The sequence below is a fragment of the Diabrotica virgifera genome, chromosome 3 (assembly GCF_917563875.1).
Source record: "Diabrotica virgifera virgifera chromosome 3, PGI_DIABVI_V3a".
NCBI lineage: Eukaryota > Metazoa > Arthropoda > Insecta > Coleoptera > Chrysomelidae > Diabrotica > Diabrotica virgifera.
Window position 1 is genome coordinate 233573708 of NC_065445.1, and position 16351 is coordinate 233590058.

The 16351-nt window shown below is 30.1% G+C and overlaps 1 protein-coding gene across 2 annotated transcripts in view; it reads right to left on the reverse strand.

The window, feature by feature from the left end:
• The window catches only part of LOC126881598 (potassium channel subfamily K member 18-like), a 579919-nt gene that overhangs the window by 332594 nt on the left and 230974 nt on the right, over positions 1–16351 (reverse strand). For both annotated transcript variants that reach the window (XM_050645961.1, XM_050645960.1), the window contains exon 3: positions 3580–3826. In XM_050645961.1, coding sequence (XP_050501918.1) covers positions 3580–3826 — 247 coding nt within the window. The remainder of the gene's footprint in view (positions 1–3579; positions 3827–16351) is intronic.

Below are 16351 nucleotides of genomic sequence, written 5' to 3' on the forward strand. Positions count from 1 at the left end.
TGACAGATGTATGTACCATTAAAATGTGTCCCCTCTAGATCAAAAATCCACCTGTTTTGTCATTTCCTTAAAAACTAATCAATACTGCCAAATATCGAAGTGGACTCTTTTCTTTGGCCCACACTGTATATATTATTTTAGTCGAATATATTATAGTTATTACTACCAGAAGAGAATTAGAGATGGAAGGTCAACAATAGACTCAATTTATATAATCACACAGTCAATTGAAAAGTGTTACGACCACCAACATGATATCAACTTACACACCTTTCCATAGATTTAAAGCCTAATAATACCCGATTTAACAGAAGACATGAGAAACCTAGATATCGCAATAAAACTCATAAAGCTTACGAAAACTACAGTGGGAGGTTCTACAGTACCAATTGTAACAGATGTCGGTGTCACTAAAAATATAGAAATAGCACCTGGAGTACGACAAAGCGACTCTCTATCAACGTAAGTATTTATTTTTGCCGTAGAAGGAATAATAAGAGCCACCGAAATAAAAAGTACAATTATAACATCGCAACTTGTGGCGTATACTGACGACAGAGCACTGATTAGCAGAAACCTAGATAATTGATGAATTCGACCGTTACATGATGGAAATTCATTTTATCTAACAATAAAACACTGAAAACGTTTGTTTTCTATACTCCCACAAAATTTATTACAACTATGTGACTACAGCCGTTTCGGCAGAGTGCCTTTCTCAAGTTTATTACTGGCGAGGACAGCCCGGAGAAGATAACCAACAAAGTATGCGGACCACGTTAAAAAAGAGATCGGAGCTCTACCATTGGTCTGGGCAGATTATCGGAGAACAGGTCATTTTTGGGAAAAGTTATTTATCAGCAATTTTTTTGCTGGAATCGAATCTTATGATTGTATATATTAATAATATAGATATGCAAAGTCCGCAGATAGTGTGCTACTTTTTTTATAAACAAAATGGCGCCGGAAAATCGTGTTTTTTTCAATTTTTGCTCTATAACTCCAAAGATTTTAACTTTACACCAAAAATACTCCAATAAAAATTCACCGTAATTAAATTCTGCATGGAGACGTCTTTTTTTCGAATTACTTTAACGAAAATTTTCCTCGGAAAATGCGGGTTTTTCCAACAAATTCTGCAATTTTCAACCAATATTTTAGATAAGTAATTGTTTAGCAATAATTAAATAACTTGGTAATGTAAAAGCTTATTTTGTGTAGATTATAAATCAAGAAGCCGATGGAAATTGAATGAACAGTTTAGCAACACTTGAATTGTTAATTAACAATTTACGGTCGCTATAATAACCACAATAATTATGACGCATATAGAATAACTCGGGAAATATTAAATTAAATTAAATCATGAAAACAGTATTTAAAAAAAAGCCGCAGGACAATTTTTTAAAAAGAAAAAAAGTTTCATTTTAGTGAGTGGTTCCTGTGATACAACCAGTCAAAGTTGACCGGCATTTACGGTAAAGATATTAACAATATGTAGTATCATAATTTTTGAATCATCACCTTTTCATTTCGGTTCTCTTTCTTCACACTAATGTTCATATCTTAAAAATACTCATAACATATGTTAATATAATAAAAACTATTACGAGTGAAAATTGACAAAAATATCAAAATTCCAATAAAAAATTAGGTTGCAGAAAATGTAATCTAAAAGTTTAAAATCAGTATAAGTTAAAAAAATTCATTTTCTCGGCTTCCCACAGAGCAATTTTCTTCATTCTTTTTTTGTTCCCAAGTAACTCGAGTAGAGCTATATAACTAACGCATTATTAAATAATGTCAAAGTTTGTTTTGTTTTGTTATAATAAATTTATTTATTTATTATAACAAAATTTTTTAATTTGTTTAAATAAAGATTGTTTAAATAATTATACAGCTTTCAAATGAGAATATTTGTGTTTTTAACGTTAAAAAGTACACTTGTAGTAAGTTTATCTAAAAAAGTCTACAACTGGAAAAAATATGTAAATTGCTTTTCTTATAAATAAATTAATCTATTATAACAAAACAAAAGCAAGTTTAGTTAGATGGTTCTACTCGAGTTACTTGAGAACAAAAATATAATGAAAGAAATTGCTCCATGGGAAGCCAAGAAAATGCATTTTGTTAACGTATACCGATTTTGAACTTTGAGATTACACTTTCTCCAACCTAATTTTTTATTGGAATTTTGCTATTTTTGGCAATTTTCACTTGTAATATCGATAGTTTTTATTATAATAATATATGTTGTGAGTATTTTAAAGATATGAAAATGGTGTAGAGCAAGATGACAAAAATAAAAAAAATTATGATCCTATTGTTTATATCTTTGCCGTAAATGACGGTCAAATTTGACCGGTTGTATCTCAGGAACCACTCATCATAATTAAACGTTTTTTTCTTTTAAAAGAAGCATCCTGCCGCGTTTTTCTAACACGATTTAATTTAATTTGATATTTCCCGAGATATTCTATTTGTTTTTATGCCAAAAAATTGTTTATAAATTTAAAATATTCCTGAGGCCGCTTAGATAGCCCAATTTCAATTCTGTAAAGTACATTAGATAGGTGGAATGTCTTTTTATACAAAAATCACAGCTTTTCTTACTTATCATAACTACTGTGGTTATTATGGTGACCGTAAATTTTTAATCAACAATTCAATTGTTGCTAAACTGTTAGTTCAATTTCCGTCGGCTTCTGCAATTATCATTCATACAAAAAGAGGTTTTACATTACCAGTTTATCCAGTTTATTTAATTATTGATAAACAATTACTTATCTAAAATTTCAGTTGAAACTTAAAGATTTTGCTGGAAAAACCCGCACTTTCCGTGGAAAATTTTCGTCGAAGTAAACTGGAAAAACACTACTCGATGCAGAATTTAAATACGGTGAATTTTTATTTGAATGTTTTTGGTGTAAAATTAAAACCTTTGGAGTTATAGAGCAAAAATGAAAAAAAACACGATTTTCGGGCGCCATTTTGTTAATAAAAAAATTACCACACTATCTGCGGACTTTGCATACCTACATTATTAATATATACAATCATAAGATTCGATTCCAGCAATAAAATTACTGGTAAATAACTTTTCCTTGTATTTTGTTAATTAGCCCAGAGTACCTAGGTACATACCTTTGATTCAGAGTTGCAGAGGACTGAAAAGATTGAAGACATTCCAAGAAAAGTAATTGACAATATAAGATGGCACGATGTCCTAATCGGACAACAGACCTGGAAGAACATCAAGCAGACCAAGAGGAAGACCCAAAACGAGATGGAAGAACCAGATAATTGAGGACCTTAAGAAGATGGGTGTTAGGGAATGGGTAACCATAATTGTTATGTGGGAATGGGTAGCCAATATCTTAAAAAATACCAAGTCGCACAACCAACTGTTGAACCAAAATATTAATTCACACTTTTTCCCAGTGACAAATGAATTGAAAGAGCCAAAAAGGTTGGCAATGACTCCGCTAAGAGTGTAGATGATGATGATGATGAAAATAATGATGATAGATTATTAAGTTAGTCGATTTCTGCATTTGACGAATTCATATTGTATCTTACCTGTACAAAATATTCAAACTGACGGTAATATCCCAAATATTTTCAACGGTTTTAGCTCTGGCTTCATCGTTCTTTGCTTTTAACTCGGCACTGTGATTCGAATACTTTTTATTGTTAGTAGTAACACTATTTGATAATGACGTTGTGGCTAGTGTTTGGTGTTGATGTTGGTAGCTGGAACCACCTTCTATAGAAAGGAATATCACGGAGCCGATCAAAGTGTAGCCGAAGAGGAGTAAACATATGCCTGGAACAAAAAAAAATCATTATTTTCTATTTAGTCGATTAAAATTACCAGAAGACTAAGAAGAACAGACACTCTTGACCTCAACACGAACTAATCATTCAATTCAATTAATTTATTAATAACTGTACTAATTCAATCATTATTGTACTCTTTTAGGTATTCACCACTTGGTGAATACTGACTGTGTCACACTCTTAACACTCATAATATGTAATACTGTTTTTTATTTTTTATAAAATAGTTTGCAATAAAATGGATGTCACAAAAAAAAATTAAAATGATACATTTTTTAAGCCATACCTTGCATTTGTTAGAGGAGTCAATTTTATTTCTTAAATGTGTAGGGGAGATCAGTAGAAGCTTAAGTTCAAGTTTTTGGGGTCGTCACCCTTGTTTCCCGGCCGCCATCTTGGAAATGGGGTGCAAAGGGGTTTCGCGCTATATCTCGTAAACTACCAACCCAACAGAAAATCTAATTAAACATAAAATGTAGCAAATTAAATTTTCTACAATTTTGTTTCTATTACTTTTTATCTTCAAGTGACCAACAAAAAAACAAAAATATGTAAAAATTTTTAACAATTTTCCTTTGGAGGTTATAACTTTTTTTCAGTTCATTTTAAAATAAAATAACATTCTAGCAATTTTGTAGAGGGTTTTTCAGCGAACAATTTTCACTAAAAAGTTGTTTAATTATATTTATTTATATAGGTTTTACAGCGATTCAAACTTGACCAGATTCTCGAATGCTCATAGGGATACAATAAAAACAAAAGTGTGGCTTACTTTTCTATCTATAATATATATTCCTTATTCATACAATTTATTATGATTTTAACATTCCTATGCTATTATTAATCTGTTTCTGACCTTTCTCCCCACTATAAAACTTATAACCCTAAGCATATATAGAAAAGGCCCAAGAAGTTTTTTGAGGAAAATTCGCCGGTTCAGAAGAAAAATGACGTTACCGCAAAATTCTTAAGAAGAGCAAAAAAAAACGATTTTTGATATCAAAATCATAAAGTATGATCAAAATTAGGCATTCGATACACCGAGGTCAGGATCTCGAGATTTAAACGTTTTTTGGGGTGTGCCGCTTGTCTATGAAGTAACATACCTTTTTTCCTATTGTATATTTTGACTTAAAATTTTCCAAAAAACTCTTTTTATGAAATATATTTTATTGTTGTGTTGGTTAAAATTATAAACTAAAAAGTTTGCCACTCAACTTTTTAAGTAAACATGAAACTAACGAAATATGATGACAAAATGTTTAAAAATTAACAACTCCTATTTTTAATGTGTTTAAACATTTTGGAGAAATTTTATTGTTATCTACATACTGCAGAGATGACACAGTAAAATTTTCAAAAGGAAATATTTACAGCGACCAAAGAAACAGAGAGGTAAATTTGAAAAATCATCAAAATTGATTTTTGGCATTTTTGTATAAAATTTGATTTTTGAACATGTTCCACCAACTCTAGAAAGAAGTAAACTTCATATTCGGATTCAACGACCTCGAAAACATAAAAATAGACCAAAATTAGTTATTGACCTTAAATTTGATTTTCGTGGTCGGCATAACGGTTGATGCTGCTCGCCTAATATATGGATAGAAAAATATTGTTTTTATTGTATTCCTATGAGAATTCGAGAATCTGGTCAAGTTTGGAGCGCTGCAAAACCTATATAATAAATAAAATTAAACAACTTTATAGTTCATTGAAAAATCCTCTACAAAATCGCTATGATGTTATTTTATTGTGAAATGAACGGAAAAAAAGTTATAACTTCCAAAAGGAAATTTCTTACAAAATTTTCTCTTATTTTTGTTTATAACTTTTTTGTTGGTCACTTGACGATAAAAAGTAATAGATATAAAATTGTAAAAAATTTAATTTTCTACATTTTCTGTGTAATTAAATTTTCTGTAAGAGTACTAGTTTAGGAGATACAGCGCGAAAGCCCTTTGCACCCCTTTTTCTAATATGGCGACCGGGAGACAAGGGTGGCGACACCAAAAACTTGAACTTTAGCTTCTACTGAACCTTCCTACACTTTTAAAAAAATAAAATTGACTCATTTAAGAAATGGAACCCTAAGGGCCGGTTGTTCGAACGCTAATCAAAAATGATCATTATCAAATATTGAATTACTGTCACAACTGTCAATGTCAACTTTGATTGGGTTGCTGAAACATAATTTTTGATTACAATTATGAAATTAGTTAATCAATTATGTTATTAATTATTATGTTATTAATTGCTATGTTAATTGATTAACTAATCTCATAATTATAATCAATTATGTTTTCAGCAACCCAACAAAGTTGACATTGACAGTTGGTGACAGTAATTAAATATTTGATAGTGATCTTTGTTGATTAGCGTTCGAACAACCGGCCCTAAATATAACATTTCAATGGACTAATTATTATTACGAGATATTGAGAAACACCAATTTTATTAGGGTTATTCGAGTCGTCTTTTAAAACACGTAGGTTGATATATACAACATGCACTATTTCTGCGACTATAATGTCGCACTTCCGGGTGCGACTTTTTAACCGGAATAGATATAAATTCCGGAAGTGTATATTTGTTCTCGTCCAGCTATGGTACGTCAAATAACATATCGCTTGTACTATTTCGGCGACTTTAAAACAGTACTTCCGGTTAAAACTCCAAAACCGTAAGTCAAATGTCAACTATTTCCCTTTCGTTCTATCCTTGGGTTATAAGCTTTCATTACTGACATTACAGACAGAATGACAAGATTCATTTGTCATTATATCTGGTCTAATGAAGGAAGAGTTGTGTTTACAGACTGACAGGACACATAATATGGATAATTCAACTTTTCGCATTTTTTTCAAATGGGTGAAAACCAAACAAAAAAGAGACATACATTCTGATATCTGATATTCTTTCCTACATCCAACACCTTCGACAAAGGATCCATCACCAATATCACCAACATTACCAAAATTATTGTTTATTATATACAGGGTGATTCTTTAAGAATGTTCAATCTCTGAGTTGTAGACTATCAACCTCAAAATATTAAGATTTAACCCAATTCACTTAAATAAAATATGGCTCGTTACTGAGTTACAGGTTACAGAGTTAACCATATTTAAAAATTTAATAACATCTATGTTTACCCAATACTTTCAAATTATTTGACATATCCTTGTCATACTTGACACAAAGTGTAGGTATAGTACACCCTACTAAATTATGTTGAATAAACATTTCTGACTACTACCAGAGGCGTACGACAGGGAAAAGTAAATGGTAGACCCTTCCCATATTCTATGCCACTGGCGAAATTTTAATTTTTTTAAACGCTTTTCTTTACTTCAATAGTTTGCATCAAATCTTTAGACGTTAATTTGACTGACTTTTCTTCAATGCAAATGAATGAAAATTTGCAGACATATGCATTCGGGGGAACAATACCCGAATAGTCAATGAAAAAAATATGTTTATTAATAATTGTTTACATAAAAAAACGATTTTAATGGAAAATGCTTAAATTCTCTTGTTTTTTAAAATGTATAAACTTGAAAGTATTACGGATTGTAGCTAATAATATGAACTTTACATAATTTCACTTTGAATAATAATTCACTTTGAATAGTCAGTAAATTTTTTTTTTGCTTATTAATTGTTTAAATAATAAAACGATTTTAACGTAAAATGCTTAAATTCTCTTGTTTTTTACAATGAAGAAACTTGAAACTTTTACAGATTGTAGCTAATTATATAAACTATACATAATTTCACTTTTTACGTTAATTGATTACGTTATGCTTCCTAAATTAAACAATAAAGTTTCAAATTTTTTGCCGATTCCGACTACTTTTCATGTTTGTATATCATATATGTTACACATATTTTAATAAACATGACGATATACTTTAATGTTTGAAAAGTGTAAGACTAAATAATAAAAAATAAAAAAATATGAAAAAAATATTTTTAAGAAACGCTTTTCTTAAAACGAGTGACTAAAATTAAACAGATTATAAAAAAATCAACTAAAAAGCAAATAATACAAAATATTTAAAAAATCTAAAACATTCGTTAAAGAAAAGCGTGGGACGAAAACCGTTTATTCGATGAAGCCGCGCCACGCTTTTCTTTGACGAATGTGTTAGATTTTTTCAATTTGTTTTATTTTTTGCTTTTTAGTTGATTTTTTTATATATTTAATTTTGGTCACTCGTAATTAAAGAAAAGCGTTTCCTAGAAATATTTTTTTATATTTTTTTATTAGTACAATTTTTCGATATCTTTTCATTCGTAACGAGAAAATCATTAGTTTTCGAGATAATTGTAGACAAACATGAAGGAATACAATACATTAATTAAAGTAGCAGTGTCGTTTCATTTTCAACTTCAAATAACTCGAGAACCAATGACTTTATTGTTACAAATGAATAGTATATTATTTATATAGAAAGTATTGGAGAATCTAAATATTGTGCTAAAATAGCAACACCGCCACTAGCGTAGAATTTGGGAAGAGTCAACCATTCACGGTCCCCAGCCAGATACGTTTATGTATGTACCATACTTAAGTATGGTCTATTTACCTACAGTTTGTGCAAAGTATGATAACAATATGTCAAAAAGTTTGATACTAGTGGGTAAAAATAGTTATTAAATTTAAAAAAAAACACCCTGTAACTCAGTAAAGAGCCACATTTTATTTAAGTAATTTGGGCTAAACATTAATATTTTGAGGTCTAGAATCTACAACTCAGAGATTGGACATTCTTAATAAATCATCCTGTATAATTATTATTTCACTTTCCGTGATCGATTTTTTTCCATCCATAAACTGTTGTTATTATTGTCACCCATTAAAATTGGATCCATATATTATACAAACTGAAAACTATAACAATGGAAGGATATTATTTTTTATTTATAAATGTAAAGGGGCCATAATTTATTAATTTTGTGTTTTACCGAGGGTGTTATTTAATTTGTTATTATTAATTCAATTTCATCAAAATTTCGTATGTTGAAAAGCATTATAGATGCAATTATTAAAACGGTTAATTAGTATTGACTGAACAATGAATATATTATATGCAATTATTAAATTTTTACATAATTTAAAGCTTAATGAACTAGAAAACTGTATTACAATGTTGTGCATAATAAATACATATAGTTAATCTTAATAGATTTGCAGGGTGGTTTATTCTTTGCGTCCGGGTTTTGTAGGAAAACGATTTAATATTGAACGTTTTATTCTCCTTAAAAATAAAATAGGGCTATTAGTCCAGAAAGCCACTGCGCATCCGCTAAGAAAAATATTCTAATTCGAATTTTTTGCACAATCTTACTCAAAAAGGACTCCTTTTAACAAATTTGCATGTTGCCAGGACCAAAAGGTGGTCAAAAATTTTTTAAACGTTTTTTTTTGTTTTTTTCCTAAAATTATTATTTTTGCATGGAAACAAGTTTTTTTAGGTTTTTTGGATCATTCCAAACAGAAAAGGTCTTTAGTAACTTTTCTCTAAAAATGATAGTTTTTGACAAATAAGCGATTAAAAATTGAAAAATTGCGAAATCGGCCATATTTAACCCTCAAAAACTGTGTGAAAAACTGAAAATTTGAATGTTGCCAAGGTAGGTAGATATTCTCTAAACATCGATTGATGAAATCCTGAAGAGGTTTTTGCAATACAATATTCAAAACTCCTTTGTTTTTTAATTGCTAATCAAGCGTGCGCGACACTATTTTCCACCGACAGTATGGTGCAAATGAAAGGAATAAATTCGTTATTTCGTAAACTGGCGACTTTAGGGAAAAATCCCGAAACAGGTCGATTTTTTATTTTTAAGTTATGATATTGTGGCATATATGGTATACTAGTGACGTCATCCGTCTGGGCGTGATGACGTAATCGATGATTTTTTTAAATGAGAATAGGGGTTGTGTGCTAGCTCATTTGAAAGGTTCTTCAATTCTCTATTCAGTAATGTAAACATTTACATAATTATTTATACAGGGTGTCCTTCTACTTCTTTTTTTGTCAAATAATTTAATTTAATAAAAATTTTTTGGACACCCTGTATAAATAATTATGTAAATGTTTATATTACTGAATAGAGAATTGAAGAACCTTTCAAATGAACTGGCACATGGCCCCTATTCTCATTTAAAAAAATCATTCATTACGTCATCACGTCCAGATGGATGACGTCACTAGTATGCCATATATGCCACAATATCATAACTTAAAAATAAAAATCGACCTGTTTCGGGATTTTTCCTTAAAGTCGCCAGTTTACGAAATAACGAATTTATTCCTTTCATCTGCACCATACTGTCGGTGGAAAATAGTGTCGCGCACGCTTGATTAGTAATTAAAAAACAAAGGAGTTTTGAATATTGTATTGCAAAAAACTCTTCGGGATTTCATCAATCGATGTTTAAAGAATATCTACCTACCTTGGCAACATTCAAATTTTCAGTTTTTTACATAGTTTTTGAGGGTTAAAAATGGCCGATTTCGCAATTTTTCAATTTTTAATCGCTTAATGTCAAAAACTATCATTTTTAGAGAAAAGTCACTAAAGACCTTTTCTGTTTGGAATGATCCAAAAAACCTAAAATAACTTTTTTCCATGTAAAAAAAATAATTTTAGGATAAAAACAAAAAAAAACGTTTAAAAAATTTTTGGCCACCTTTTGGTCCTGGCAACATGAAAATTTGTTAAAAGGAGTCCTTTTTGAGTAAGATTGTGCAAAAAATCCGAATTAGAATATTTTTCCTAGCGGATGCGCAGTGGCTTTCTGGACTATATCTATTAAAATACGCATCTAAGTAAATTTACAATTTAAAACTGATACATTAAGCAAACAGCAGTAAACAAAGAACACAATTAACAAATAATAAATAAAATTTTAAATGAAATCTGCATAAGACAGTCATAAAATCAGTCTTCGACTAATTCACCACCAGAGGAAAAACTTTGTACCTTTTGCTCTATTACATATACAGGCAAGATGTCATCGAAAATATCCAAACACATAGAAAAACGGAATAACACCAGCTTTCAGATCAAACATCAAGTAAAGCAAATACATTAAGAACACTAAGGGCCGGTTTTTCAGTGCTGGGTTAACCTATTTATTTTTCGGTCACCGAAATATTCATGGTTAATCAGTTTTTCACTACTAGGTTAGAGCTAGAGCTTAAACCCGTTTAAGTTAACCAAGATTTTAACCGATCCTCGTTAGATGGTTTAACTCCGAATTCTGCGGTTACGCTTGCGCATTGATGCAGTGAATGCATCAGATGTTTATTTTGAGTACCTGTCGGACAGAAGAGATTAGATGGGTTATGTTCTTTTGTTTTTATCGCGGGAAGTATTCTACATCCTTATTATTATAAGGAAATTATAATATATTTTTATCTAAATTTTAAATTATTATCGTTATTTTTAGGAAGGAATTATAAGGAAATAAATTATAACTGTAACAGGTACGCTTCGCGTCAAAAAAAAACTGGTACAACTCTTATAACCGAAAATCGTGTTTTTCAAGTTGTGTAAGTTGATCTTGTCACAAGTGTCGTTCTAATTTCTAGGGTAACGTTGCCAGTTCAACGAAAATATTATATCAAACTAGGTAAAAACGGGGCTGTGCGACAGACCGCATTTTTTAATATACTAAAAACTAAAACAATTGTAATTTTCCGTCATCTCAATTAATTATCCATACATTGATTCGTGTTTTATTATAATTTATGAAAATATTTCAATTCAAAAATAATGATAGATAATAAATCTTGATATGACTTTAAATTATTATGTTTAATGTCAAATCGAGAGGTGTGATTGGTTTCTCGTAAATTGTAGGACAAAACTGCATTAAGTTGTGTAGAATAAATAAAACACACTGCAAAAATTAAAAACTTTATTTGAAATTAATACAAAATGAATAACTTTTACAGTGAACAAGTGTGTAATTTAAATATATGTATTACAATTCGAAATATACATTTTAAACGTTATTTTTTGTATTAAGATTTAGTGCAATTCCGTTATCTGTGATGGCAACAACGAAGTGATTCACGAACAATAATTGTCAGTCTGAACACAGGTATACATTGGGAAAAAAAAGTGTACCAGTTTTATATGATGCGAAGTGTACCTACGTTTACACATCTGTAACAGGATTTAATGCATGATTTTTACGGCGGGTGTAATTTCCTCACCAAATAATCTTTTGTCTGCGTTAATAAGGGTATGTCATAATCCCACAGGTATTTTCCTCACCAAGACCAAAATAGTTATTTCAGTTATTTCAGGTATATTTTACTAAAAGGCATTCAATTGAATTATTTATCTACTATTAAATTACAGTAGGTACCTATAATTATTATAATAATTAATTAATTAATTAATTATAGTATTTTATTTTTAGTCACAATTGGAATTTTGACAAAAATGGCATGTTAATAGAAAGTGATCGCGGTAAACCTTACGCGGTATTGGTATTTGAAAATTTTATTTTTTATAAAGTGAAAAAAGTGAAGACGTGTTCTGGAGGATAAAAAAACTTGTATTGCGAAATTTTTTACTATTGGTGCAACTTTTACAATATCTAGAAGTAGCCGACAACATAATCATGAACCAGATTGTCAGAAGTTAGATCGAAAAATTGTTTCTAACTATTGTAAACGTAAAGCCGAAGAGAATTGAAAAACCAGCAAAAATTATACGCCAAGCACTTGCAGCTAATTTGTCTGAAACAATTACTACGATTGTTGTCAGTTACATAAGAAAAAATATATAGTTATCGACGAAAAATGATGCCTGGTCGACTTCCTTCCAATATTGATGAGGTTCAAGAATTTGTGACGGGATGTGCTCAAAAAACAACCAAGAGGGAAATTTTCTCTTTATAAACTGTGTCAAAAGTAGGATAATTGAATTTAGTTGTGAAACAAATATAAGACTTTTAGCCACATTGAATTTTATTATATGGATGGCACATTGCAATTATTCATTATTCATGGGCTAATTAATGGGCATTATATTTCTTTATTATACCGTTTACTGCCAAACAAAAAAACAGAAATTTACAACAATATTTTTTATTTGTCAAAATTAGAAATTTTTAAAGCTCTCAAAATTGAGTTTAATGCTAGTAAAATTTCTGAAGATTTCGAAAAGGAATGCAATCATTGAAATGTGTCCGAACACTGAAATACATGGTTGTAAATTTCACCTACACTAAGCTTGGTACCTATAGAAATGTCTTGGTCTCTTGATTTAATATCAGAATATAAAAATGATTCTGAAAGAGGCAAGTGGCTCAAACATACTTTTGGCCTTACATATAAAACCAGAAGACGTATCAGATTGTTTTGTGTTTGATTTAATGTCATGCAAACCAGGAAATGAAATTTAAGATAGATATGTTGATTATTTAGTTGAAACTTATATAGACGAAAATGCCATATTCTCCCCATATTTGTGGACAGAGACAAATTCTTCTGTTATTCGTATTACGAATGCTTACGAATATTTTCATTCGCATTTTAATTTATCGTTTTGTAATACGCATCCATCCATATATACTTTCTTTGAAAAAATTAAAGAATTTCAGGTAAATACGTATGTTAAAATTTAAAGTTTGAATATTGCAAAACCTATCAAAGAATAAACAAGTTAAACTTAAATTGAAAAATGTAGTAAATTTATTAATAATATATCAGTCTAATCAAATGACTAGAATGGATTTTGTAAAGTGTCTGTCTTATTATAATAAATATTAAATAAAAATTTATACTTCTTGCATATTATCTATATTACTATTGTAGTATGTATAAACTATTATTATAATGTAAGGAAATTAATGTCTTGTATTCGGATTTCGGGTGCTTTCATAATTGACATTCTTAAATTAAATCTATATTTTTATTTTATTACCTGAGTGAGTTGGTGAGGAAAATACCTACCGGATTAATAGGAACCTTTAAATTTGGTGAGGAAAATACCTGTCGGATTATATGTTTTTACTGGTTGGTGAGGAATTTACCTCCGCCCGATTTTTAGTAGTATTTTAAAAAGATAATTTTATATTTGTCTATACAGCAAAATAGTTATTTACCAAACAGTTTGACTCCTTATTTCCTGATCAATCTTTTTAAATAGTGTTAACACCGTAGTCTTTGACAAACGAAATCGGTAAAAAAAGTCTAAATCGTCCCAGTAATTGTAATTCTCTTCTGTTATGAAACCGAGGTAGACGTTATGAACTAAATAAATATCCCGAACTTGATATTGCATTTATACTTTTTTTTTAATTTGGTTATGAAATTGTTTTTTTAATTATTTTTCTGTCAAATTGATATTATTTCTCGAATTGCACATGCGCAAGTAGTCACTGATGCCAACAGAAGAAAAAAAAGTGGTTAACTAACCGAGATTTTCTTAACTTGGTTTAAAGCACTGAAAAACGCTGTGAGAGTTAAAATATTGGTTAAAATTTTAACTAGGTTAGCTAACCAAAATTTTAACTGGTCACTGAAAAACTGGGCCTAAGAGCCAAAAGAAAAAGCAATCAGTCGTGTGATGGATGACCGAAGCTTTCTTTAACGTAAAGTTATCCTGTAGTTAAGTTATAATCTTCGAATTGGTGTGATGTATCATATTTAACTTAACTACTTTCGTTATTTCTTGACAGTTCTTGAGTTATCTGGTATATCAACTGTCACTTTATAACGCGACGTTAAACCTCAAGTTATGAGATATCTCTCTAGTTATGTAAGGATATGTAAGGTTAGTTCATCTTTTGACTTTTTTTTTGACAGAAATCAAGTGAATATTCAACGAAAAACGCTGCTTCATGTTGTCCTAGGATTTTGTGCAGCATGTTTTTAATTTATTATCAAATACATAGCAGTGCAAAATAAAAAATATAAAAAAATATACTTCAAAGAACAAATAAAAGCCCGTAGGAAATGATGCGATTAAAATAATAATTAACAATAAATAGTAAAGCTAATAATTTAAGAATAGAAAGGTAATACAATTTTAAAAATTATACAAAAATCCACTCGAGATATAATTGTTAAATATAAGTTGAAATTTATAAATATGTGATGGGCATCGTCCCATCCTGTCAAGCCTGGGGCATGTTTCGATCAATCTCTTGCGCTCATTCCAACTTGTACTATTTCTACATAAGGTTCTCTTTGTTACTTCAAACTTTGTTAGTTAAATGTTATTTATCTTTTTTAGCGTTGAAGAAATAACTATGTATAGCGGTGATAGATACATCACACCGAATTTACGTAAATAGTTATGGGCACGTTATTCCTGAGAGTTATCTTAACTTTGACTCAGACGTTAAAGATAACTTCGGTCATCCATCATACGGCTGAATATCAGAGTATTGTATACAGAATAACATGTGGTGGCTGTCCAAAAACTACGTCGGTCAAACTGACAGCACCTTAAACAAACATAATAATATTATGTTATATTATAGCAGAACGCAAAAGGGCTGTCAATAATAGAAAAAACAGATTCTACGTACACATTTCACCTTCTATATCACAATCATTCTTTTAATTAACAATTTTAAATTCTTCATATTCAAAATAAATGCGTTAAGCTATCTTAATTGGAATTGATAAAAATTAATAAATTAACAATAAATACAAAAATATAAATCTGAATGACCAACTTGAGACAAACAGCTCTTTCCACTCCTCAAATACATTAACATATAATAACAAGTACCATTAACTTATAATAAATAGCTTGTTCAATTGGAACCATTCGTTGGTCCAGAAAAATCTTACTAGTCGGGTGGACGAAGTGTTGTCCAAACATCTATGAAAATTTAAGTATAGAAGAGCATTGGACTAAATCTAAAAAAGTCATGCAAACAGCGGCTGAAACTATATTAAAACCTATCAAGACCAGAAGAAACGAAGAATGGTTCGACGAAGAGTGTAGATATATTAACCAACAAAAAAATTAAGCATATAAGAGACTCCAGCAGCGCAGAACGAGATCAACTCTCGAAGATTATGAAAATCTTAGCAGAGAAGGAAAGAGAATATTTAGAAGAAAACATAAAGAACAATACGAATATTCACGAAAATTCTACCAACAGATAAACAGATGCAAAAAAGAATTCGAACCCAGAATAATAGCCTCTAAAGATAGGGACGGTTCTATAATTAGTAACAACGAGCAGATACTAAACAGATGGGCGACACTTTTCGAATAACTTCTTAGTGGCAATCATGAAAATGGCGAGATAGAGGATACCATGCTTCAAATGAATGAAGATGATCGGTAGCCATCTTAACACTGAAAAATAATATAGCCCCCGGTTCGGATATTCTCCCTGTTGAACTTTTCAAAACCGGCGGCGACACCAACTGCAATTTGGCAACAGAAAGAAACACCCACAGACTGGAAGTTGGGTGTACCATGTCCTCTACATAAAAAGGAAGACATGATGGTG